This window comes from Cygnus olor, assembly GCF_009769625.2.
Source record: "Cygnus olor isolate bCygOlo1 chromosome W unlocalized genomic scaffold, bCygOlo1.pri.v2 SUPER_W1, whole genome shotgun sequence".
Lineage (NCBI taxonomy): Eukaryota > Metazoa > Chordata > Aves > Anseriformes > Anatidae > Cygnus > Cygnus olor.
The window spans coordinates 1,001,120-1,011,748 of record NW_024429070.1 but is presented as its reverse complement, the minus strand read 5'-3'; the positions used below and the strand labels follow the sequence as shown (position 1 = coordinate 1,011,748).

Sequence of the window (10,629 nt, the reverse complement as noted above, 5' to 3'; positions counted from 1 at the left end):
ATGTTAATGATTCTTCTTGGGAGACCTGATGAATATACAAGAGACTAATGGGAAATGAAATTAATATGTATTTATACAACTAATATAAGCACACTGCCAGTAACCGTTGGTGCGCAAGTTAGGTGGAGCCCAGCGTGTGTGCGCAGCGCCGAATAAACATACCCGCTTTATAACTATTCCGAGGTTATAGAATCTGATTTCCGCAAGTCACATGGGGCCCAGGTAAATCTTAAGCTTGGTCGTTGCAAATTAAGCCAAGACATAGGTTTTGCAGTGAGCTCTGCATGTGTATGGTAGCCATGCATGCTGCCTTCTGGCCATGTAGCCTTGCAAGCACAGAAACTGGGTACTTGCTGTGTATGTCAGGGTTTGGGTGGGAATGTGCTTCAGTGGGACAGCCAGGTGGTACTGACACATCCAGTACGTTCACAGGGACAAATAGCGGTACGTGGCAAGTGTGACGGTGACCCCTTTCACCTGGACTTCGGCTACTTGGGTTACCAACTGCTGTGTGTTCTGCCTGCATAGGCAGGAATGAGAAATCGGCCCTATAGTTTGCCATATAAGTTAAGGGGTACGTCTGTGGTGTGATTATGGGCGCAAAACACGGTAATGGAGGGAATAAGGAGGGCGGTACATGCAGCACTCCCTCCCGCCCGGGCCTCATGGAGCAGGACTACACTTCCCAAGAGCCTTTGCACATCCCGCGCATGCGCGGCAGCTCCTGCGGCGTCAAGCACGCGCTTCTGCGGGCGAGGGCAGCAACGGGCCGAACTACAACTCCCAGCGGCCCCTCGCACATCTCGCGTGTGCGTACGGCGCCGGCCCGGCCGCATTCCACTGTTGTCGCCGTAGGTGGGTGGGGATAAGGGAGTGATTGTGGTTGTGAGGGGGGGGGGGGGGGGGGGGGGAGGAGGAGGAGAGGAGAGGAGAGGAGAGGAGAGGAGAGGAGAGGAGAGGAGAGTTCAGTTCAGTTCAGTTCAGACCAGACATCCTTGCTGTTGCTACCTCGGACTCATGATTCCCATATGCCCGGTAGTTTCGTTCACCTATGGTAAGTAACAGCGCTTGGGGGGGCGGCTGCGAGGCGGGGGAGGGGGGAAGTGGGGGTCCTGAGGCACCGCGTCTGACTAGGCGCTGCCGTGCTCTTTCTGTCTCTTGTCCGTCTGTCCGCTTCTCTTACCCCCCGCCTTCTCTCCCTCCTTCCTCCTGTTATGGCCCCGTCTGCCGCCGCTGTCTCTTCTCGGTTACCGCCGCCGCAGTGCCCAGCCGGCTGGGAGAAGATGCCAAAATGGCTACCGGCAACTACTTTGGATTCACCCATAGTGGGGCTGCTGCTCAGTACAGGTAACTGTCGCCACTCTTCACTTCCCCGCCCCGCCCTCCCTCTCTTCTGGCCGGGCCCGCAGCTCCCTTCTCCCCTTCTCTGTCCGTGAGGGGGCTCTCCTCGCCCCCTCGGGGGAAGCCTGTGGCTTGCCGCCTTTGCCTGTCCCCCTCTGGGGGCCTCCGCTGCACCCCGTCTCCCCGGGCTGGTTGTACTAGGGACCCTTCTGCTCGCCCGCACTGCCGCGGGTGTGTTTGTTTATCCTGCTGCTACCCGTGTCCCCTGTGGTGTGGGGGTGGAGAGGTGGAACTGGGCACCACGGAGGAGGAGGAGAATCAGTGGCAGCATCAGGGCTCAAGGCCTTTAATTTAAAATGGCTACTTGCAGTCAACAACACCAGAGAGTTACCGCCTGATGCCCTGGGCCCTTCTCCTTCAGCTCCAGCGAGGATGGGGCTTGCTCCCTAGGTCTTTGCTTTCCCCTCTGTCAGAGTGGGAGGACAGAATCCTTCCTAACGTATGTCAAAATGATACCAGCCCAACCTATGGAACACTGGATGAGTAAGGCAAGAGCTAAAGCTCCAGAAAATACAGGGGATCGTCATATTCTACTGAAGCAATGTTATAATTTATGTTCTGTCTGAGAAAATAGAGAATGTACTTTCAGGGTCAAGCAAGCACCTTTTAAAAAGATTTTCTTATTTGGATATCTAGGACCAGGGGCAAGTCTTAGAGTGGAGCTCAGGGACCTGAAACTGTACCGCTTCTATGTATTATGACATACTCCCTTAAATCTTGGTATCTTTGTGCATCAAAGATGTATTAGAGTTGGGGAAAAAAAAGTAATAATTGGTAGCATCTATTGTCTCTTTCTGAAATGAATGTACTTAATTTGGCAAAAAATAAATAAATAACCAGTAACATCTTTACATTTTTAATTTGTATTTGAGTAGCACCTTGAAGCCAACATTTGAATCCCCATTATTTGTTTCATATATCTCTAATAAAGATCATCTTCGACACCTAAATTTGACTAATGGGAAAGACAGAAGAATAAAGCAAATATATCAGAGGTTATTAACAAACAAATACAAATGTGTGCTACTGTTAACCAGCTAGTCAAACTTGCATACGTGGCGTAGTTTCAGGAGAGTACAATTTTATGGAGGTCTTGCAGTGACGCTCAAGTTGGTGCATGTGTTCTTTCCTGGAAATGGACGTAAAATACGTTTATTTTCATTTACTTCCAATGTTGAATAGTTAAAGGAAGGGATTAAACTTAGCATGTCTTCTAGTTCTTTTAAGATGAGTTGCTCACGGCATATTTGTGTTACTTGACAGTTATAGTGAAATCTGAAACTGGGTCCTCGTGGGATGTAGAACAGTTTTTAAATAGCATAGAGGATTTTATTTTCTTGATAAGAAAATAAATGATCTTTAAGTGAATAAAAAACTGAGATCCATACGACTGCAGTTATGAAGTGGAGATGAATTTTTAAAATTATTTTTCCTTTTGTTGTGGAGCTGAGGAGGTGTATAGATTTAAGAACCCAAACAACTCAGTTGGAGTTTCCTTCTGCATTGCAGTATTAAAGTATAATTGGAATAAAGTTCAAGTTCAGAACTCTTTTCCTAGTTAATCACAAATGCATTCTTGAGAAAATGGAAAAACTGATCAAAAGGTTTTTCCTTTCCTACCACAAGTATATCAGTAAGACTCTGTTCTATAAATGGTTTGTATGTGTATCATGTCTGAGTGTGATGAGAGACAGTGATTGGTGTTCAAGTGGTCTTTTCATAAGAGAGAAATTTAATGTTTTGAGCAAAAAACACAGAAATTGCTTAAAGTATCTGAAAGGGGGTCTTACCTTCATAAAGCAGGTTTGACAGGTCCTTAGTAGCTTATTTACTGAGTACTACAAAATGTATGTTCTACTCTAGCATATTTTAGAGGTAATGGCATCAAGGTAAGATAATTGAAGATGTAATATTGCAACAAGCTTTTTAAGATTGTTACCAGTATTCAAAGTATCATAACATAAAAATAATAAAATTCCTGCCTCATTAGAGAACAGGCTTGTAGAGAATACAAATGAATGTTTATCTGCTAGCTATCACGCAGGTGGGCCTCATAACTCTACAGTAGACTTTTTCTGGCCACAGAACTACTCCGTGGTTTTCAAAAAATTGATCAAAATAGCAGGTTGTTTTAGGAGAGTAAATCAGACGCTTGCAACTGCAGACCTTATTTTTTTGACATAGGCTTTTTAGAAGTTTTATTCCTGTGGGTATTATAGAATGTAACAAATGTTCATAATAAACATGATTAGTCACATTTTTGGGTTCTCTCTTGACAAAATGGCTGTCAAAAATTCTGATGCATTGGGAGAACTTCAGGATAGAACTTTAAAAGGAATCTCAGTGCTTCTTTATGATGATTTATAGAATCCTGTTGATTTCAGCACTTCAGTTAAGTGCAAAAAAGTCTTTGCAGTTCTTTTTAGATATAGGCCTTACTTGGAATATCTCAAAGTGAAAAAAACTGTTAAATCTTCAGTTGAAAACATGCAGATGGGGAAAAAAAGAACTTTGCATCAAAAAGTAGAGTCTAAATAGTTTGAGATATAATTTCAAAGGAGAAAATCTGACATGCTAACTAAGTGATATTTGAAAGGTGTTTGCAATAGAGGTTTTCCATGCTTAATTGTAGACTCATAGATGACCAGAATGAAGCCTGTTGGAATTCTATTTTATCAAAATGATAGGTCTAATTTGCTTTAATGGTAGTTAAGATCCAATGTATTAAAAGTGTTGGGCTCAAGGAAATAGCTTTGTAACATCAAGAAATGAAAAGATAATTAAGCTATTATTGGTATAGAAATTACTATGCATCTTCCTATTATTCTAGGTTGTTTGTGGCCATGGTGGATCACTTAAATACTCTCCCATCCTTTGTGTGCTGGGTGAATGATTGGTAGCTGCTCAGATGTTAGAACTTGGGTTTGGGAGATTCATGAGCAGAGCGTTCAGGAGTTGATAACATGTTTACTGTTGTAACATGTAAGCAGTATAGCTCCTGAAATGACTAGATAAGAAAGGGAATAGATGTCTTTTTTTATTTGCTCATAAATATTAGTTTTCATAAAGCATGTTTGAAATCTCTACCTTATTTCATACTTAAGGGCAGGAAAAAGAGCTAAGTGCCCTTTAAACCTATAAATAATGGATTAGAAGCGTTCTTGTTTCTTTTATTGTTGTTACTGCATAAAATTTCCTGCTGCCCACTTCATTTAGAATTCTTCTATGAACTGCACATTAATAATATCATGACTTAATGAGAGAAGAACTAGATTATGCAAATACCCATACAGGAAATTTCTCTGCAATAGCTTTACTTTCTGCTGATGGTGGTATTAGGACCTAACATAAATCTGCATGCAGTGCAAAACTCATCTGTTACTTATTTCAGTAACTGTATTAATCTATTTAGGAGTCTGAAATAAATGTGTAATTTGGTGATACCAGTCCTCTTCTCTTGTGTGCGCACACTCCATAACTCACGTGAACCACTGTGTATCTCCAATTTGAAATGAAGAGCTTAATATTGGCTTGTCTTTCACGTGTAAAAAAAAAACAATATTCGCATTCTTGATTTGGTGCTGTAGAGTCATTGTTATGCTTTTATTTTAAAGTTGGCTGATTGAAACGTGGGGATGCTGGTGGAGAGATGAGAGCATTGAGAAACATTTGGATAGAGAAGTGAGCTTTTCTTTGCTTGCAAATGTGATGGTCTCATTTAACCAACCTTGTGTTAAAATTTTGGTTTCAAGAAGATAGAGTAACTCTTCGAATTTCATCTTAGTGATGTTCTTACCAAGGCTCTGCTGTAATGAGACAGGTGGGAGATCCTTGGGTAGTTAGGAGTGATTTGTTAACTTTAAATTGCCATCAAGTAGTGTGAATATTATACGTTCAGTATTGTGAGCTGTAACACATAAGGGCAAAGGAAGCTATTTGGGTCCAGAGCAGATCATGATGCCTGTGAGTTTAGGTTACGATGCAGTCTTCTAGGCAGCCATGTGGAAGTGAATTCTTGCAATTATAGCTAGTCTGGCATTCAGGTGCTGTGCTTAAAATGAATGGGGAACAAAAGTAATTGTAATTTTATCACAGGATGAACCTACTTATATTAGAGTGTAAAAATTGTAAATGCTTTCTTTCTGTGAATTTTATGACTGTGGTGCCTTGAATTGCATCACATCTTAAAGGTTATACGTTTTTAGCAAAAAGAGCTTCTTAATATGATCAAGCTGTGTATGGTGCTGATTCTCCTTTGCTCAATCTATGATAGTCTTAAGTGTTGTCTTAAACATGCTGTTCTGTCTTGCTTAATGTACACAAGAAGCCTCCATTAAGTTAGTGCTGTTTATGCAAAGATTTTGGTAGACTTGTTTCCAAACCAGTGAGGTGCCACCCTCAAGTGAGATATGCCAACATTAGTAAGGCAGTAAGGAGCTCTGGGTTTGTTAGCATGGGCTGTGTGCCAGTACTGCAGTCGACTATTGACAGGGAATCAGAGGAGGTGGTGGTAACTGGGGAGGAAAGGTGCCTCAGTAATCAGAGGAAGCTTTGTCATTTGTAAGAGTGAAGTCTGCAAATGAGGTGAAATTTGCAACAGGCTCATGACTTTAAGAACCGAGCACTTGGGAAAACTTTTCTGTTAATGTTGAAGTCCTTTGTAGTTGTAACCTCAAAATATATTGATGATTGCAGGTTTAACTCTGGGGTGTTAAATTATTTGTAAAAACTTGTTACCTAGATGCAAAAATGGTAGGGTAAAGTGTAGTTGCGTTATTGGTACCTAGAAAAGCAAAGTAGTGGCTAAAGGCAGGAAATATAGAATGCTTCAAGAATTGAATACGTTTTTCCTTACTAGTGAAGTTTCTCTCACCTAATAGAGAGCTTGCCAATTTTATTTTATTTTATTTTTTTTCTGACAGGGAAAATGTTAGTAGCTAGTATTTTTTCAGGCAGATGTGACATCTTGAGCTCAGTTCTTTTTGTGTTGTGCTATCATCGTGAACATGGCTGTTAACTAGACTCTTGAATAAAAGCAATGTTTTGATGATGAAGGAAGTAATATACGGAAGAGTCATCTGTTGTGTGCAACTGAGTATGGGGGTGGTAGATACATAGCATTTATTGCATCACTGTTGTAGATGCTTGCAGTTATGGTCTGATGTACAGAGATAAACGTTACCTGATTTGATTGGTTTTAAAGCAAGTAGTGAGAATAAATGTGAAGATTAAACAGTAAAAGTATATTCAAAACATGAACATATTAATCTTTGAGATGAATTATTGATAGCACGTGATTTAGCTATATGGTAGCAATCAGTACTTTTTGTTTGTAATAGAATGATAGAAGGATGTTTTTAGAAACAAAGAAGAGAAAGTTAAAATTGCTATAAGGAACTGTCTTTTTCAGGTCATGTGTAGTTGGACTGTAGAATGCGTTACCAGGAGCTGCTAAAATTTAACAGGATTCAAGAGAGTTGTACACTTGCATACCTTCAGGTCTCCCTTTGGTTTCTTAGTGAATTGCATTACAGTCAATATTTTGTTCACAGAATTGTAATAATAGGAAATATTTTTTGTTAAAGTTCTAAAAAGTTATATTCAATCTTCATTAAAGTTTGATGCTTGTATCGAGTGACAGGCTGTAGAAAAACAGAAGTAAAGTCTCTTCTAAAATACAAAATAACTTACTGTAACCGAATATTTTATTTGACCATTTTATGCTGTTTATTGTTAAGTGTGTTCAGGAGAAAAGAGTTGAATGATGATTATTATTTTTCACTCTGCCCAACTTTCATTAGCACACCTGAAACTTCATCTGACCAGTTATTCAGTAGTTCCTCTTTATCTGCTTCTCTAAAGAAGCAGCAGGTTGTAGTGCTTCATTCAGTTTTTGGAGAGTTAGGTCATACTTGTTTCAATCTTAATATCACTGAAAGAAAAACTGCACAATTATGTTCTTAGACAGAGCTTTGCTATTCTGCTATTGATAGAATAGTCTATGAAACTGAAAAATCCTGCAGTTGGGTCTCAATAAGTACAGTTTCCTTAATGCCAAAATGTTCTAAGAAGTTAAAGGTTTTCAAGAAATAAGGCTTAATTGTTTTGTCTCAAGTTCTAGATATTTGTATTTTTAAAATTATGCTTAAGAGTAGTTTAAATGTCGTGTTAAGCTAGCCTGCAAATCGCTTCTTTAAATGAAAAAATATGCAAGAAACATAGTTAAGAAGTTATTTCTGAGGAAGTTCATAATTTGGATCGAGACAATTGGTTTTAGCCTTAGTTTTAAATCTGTCAGAATAGCACTCTTCAGAAAGTTAAAACTAAATATACAACAATGTCCTTTGCCTCTAGAAAGAGTTTTCTGTGTTCAGTGCTCTAAACCAAGCTGGAATAGCAGCAGTTAAAATGTACATGTTGGTTGTTAGTACATAGATATATAGGAGATGAGCATTTTTATATTCCTTGGGCTTACGTGCACATGAACCGTAATTCATTAAGTTAAATCAGTTGGTGTGATGAAATGCAAGGCTTATAGGGAGCCTTATTTGTGCTATCCTTTTTATCTTTCACGTGCAGCGTACTCTGTATGGAAATACTGTTTTCTTCTGAAAGTAAATTCCCTTGACAATAAATGCTAAAGATATTGTATTAAGTTTCTTAATGCACGGCTTACTTTATTTTCCACATTAGGATGTCTGTGGAGTATCTTACAATCTCAAGTCACCTGAAGTTATTACCTGATAAAATAGACAGCATTATATCCATGTGTTAAATTCTCCTGATATTAATAAATAAATGAAATAAAACAATAAATAAATCTTTCTACCTTCAATGTATTATTTTTTTTAGCAAAGCTTCACTTTTAATAGAAAAGGCCAATATCTGGAAAAGGACAGGAGCAAAGTGTTCTCAGGGGAGGGTTTAATATTTATTTCTTAAATTTAAATGCTCTTAATTCTCTGTCATTCTTGGGCTGATAAATCACAGGAAATCGAAGCCTTCTATCAGTGTTGATCTATAAAAGTAACAAGGGACGTTTCTGCTGTATTAGATCTAACAGTTATAAGTTCTCATCTAAGCTTGTTTTTGTGAAAGGATGTTGCTCACTTGAAAACCTTTATTATGTAGATATTTAAATTAGACAAACCTGTATTGTTTTGGAACTGGACAATAATGTTTTGCGAAGTGGACACCAATTCTTCATTAATTGCTGTTGATCAGCAACATCTGCTGCTTAGTCAACTTCTGATCTAAAATAATTTTAAGCTTTCTACCATCATATGGAAAAAGAAATACGGACTTTCAAAGTGGAAAAAACACTTTAGAAGTCTGTGTTTCTTTTTCTATATCAAAAACACTGCTGCAGTTTCATTGGTGAAGATCTTTGTGCAGTTCAAAAGAGGTTTTCAATTGTTTCTTGAATTTTTTTTTTTTTTTTGAAAGGGGAATAAATCTGACTGCCCAACAGAACCAGAGTTTTAAGGAATTTGTTCTCAGGGTGTGGACTTCTTGGTGGTGGTGTTTTAATTCAACTTAACCAAATGTAAGTGTTCAGGCAGGAATTTTCCAGGCTAAATATCTACATAGAAGCATGCTTTTCTTTTTTTTTTTTAACTATACTGCAGCTTAATGGATTTTGCAGTGTAGAATTGGGCAGAGGTCGTCATTAACCCTTCAGGGCCTCTGTGTTTTGGAATGGGTCCAGTCTTGTTTAACATCTTCATTATTGATCTGGGCAATGGGGTAGAGTGCATCCTCAGTAAATTTGCAGGTGATGCAAAACTGGGAGAGTGGTTGACTCACCAGAGGACCACGCAGCCATCCAGAGTGACTTTGACAGGCTGGAGATGTGGGCTGACAAGGATCTGATGGAAAGAAGCATAACAAGAAATTCAACAAGGAGAAGCACAAAGTCCTGCACCTGGGGAGGAACAACCCCAGGCGCTAGTACATTAGGAGCTAGGACACTAGGACAGTGTCCTAGACACTAGTGTCCTTTAGACACTAGTGTCCTAGGAGCTAGGACACTAGGTCAGCTCTTCAGAAAAGGATCTAGGGGTCCTGGTGGACACAAAGTTGAACACGAGTCAGCAATGTGCCCTTGCTGTGAAGAAGGCTAATGAAATTCTTGGCTGTATTAGGTGAAGTATTGCCAGCAGGTCAAGAGAAGTGATCCTTCCCCTCTACTCAGTGTAGGTGTGGCTACAACCTGAGTACTGTATCTGGTTCTGTACTCATCAGTACAAGAGAGGCATGGGCATACTGGAAAGAGTCCAATGGAGTGCCACTTAGTGGGCCACCGAGATGATGAAGGGACTGCAGCACCTCTCCTATGAGGAGAACCTGAGAGAGCTGTGACTGCTCAGCCTGGAGAAGAGGCGGCTTGGGGATTTCATCAATGTCTAGAAATACCTCAGGGGAGTGTACAAAGGGGATGGAGTCATTCTCTTTTTAGTGGCACCCAGTGCCAGGACAAGAGGCAATGGGCACAAACTGGAGCACAGGAGGTTCCCTCTGAGCATCAGGAAGCACTTCTGTGTTGTGTGGGTGACAGAGCACTGGGACAGGTTGCCCAGAGAAGTTGTAGAGTTTCTCTCCTTGGAGATCTTCACACCTGGACGTGGTTCTGGGCATCCTACTTTGGGTGTCCCTGCTTGGGCAGAGGGTTGGACCAGATGCCCTCCAGAGGTCCCTTTCAACCTTGGCCATTCTGGGATTCTATGACTTAAAATTTGCAAAGGGAAAAAAGATTTCTACATGTTACACTGGTTGAGAATCACAGTTCTGAGTATACGCAATACCAAATGCTGATACTAACGCTGCAGTTACATTCACGGTCTTAAGTCCAGCTTACAATGTACAAAAGCAAAACACATCTGCCTTGGGAATACTTTATTTCACTTGGTGAAAGAATTTTCATACAGCAGACAGCAATATGGGCAAGGCTATTTTTTGCAGTGGTCTTTGCTCTGGGATGAATTCTACAAGATTGCAAAACAGTGCATCCCTTCACCCCCCAGAAAATCAAGTCGACATGGGATTGGAGATTAGTGTGGAGAAAGACATGGTCGCAGCTCACTGCAGAGAGTCTTATCTAGGAGGTTCAGTATCATGGTGGTATTTCATATGTGGTATTTTTCCTGATGTTAATGCAATAGAAAGATTTGATTAGTATTTTCCTTCATTAATGTCAGTAAAAACTAGTATAGATGTTCTTCAAAGACT

The 10,629-nt window shown here is 40.1% G+C and overlaps 1 protein-coding gene across 5 annotated transcripts in view; it reads left to right on the top strand.

Moving 5' to 3' along the window:
* The first annotated feature begins 664 nt into the window (after positions 1-664).
* The window catches only part of LOC121062886 (zinc finger RNA-binding protein-like), a 48,291-nt gene continuing 38,326 nt past the window's right edge, over positions 665-10,629 (top strand). For 3 of the 5 annotated variants that reach the window (XR_005815719.1, XM_040543172.1, XM_040543171.1), the window contains exons 1-2: positions 665-855; positions 1,263-1,347. Coding sequence is in view for 4 of the 5 variants with exons in the window: in XM_040543172.1 (XP_040399106.1) it covers positions 666-855; positions 1,263-1,347 (275 nt within the window). In the remaining variant the exon portion in view is untranslated. Of the gene's footprint in view, positions 856-961; positions 1,055-1,262; positions 1,348-10,629 lie in introns of those variants that run through there. The other 2 variants (XM_040543174.1, XM_040543173.1) reach the window with 1 other exon arrangement.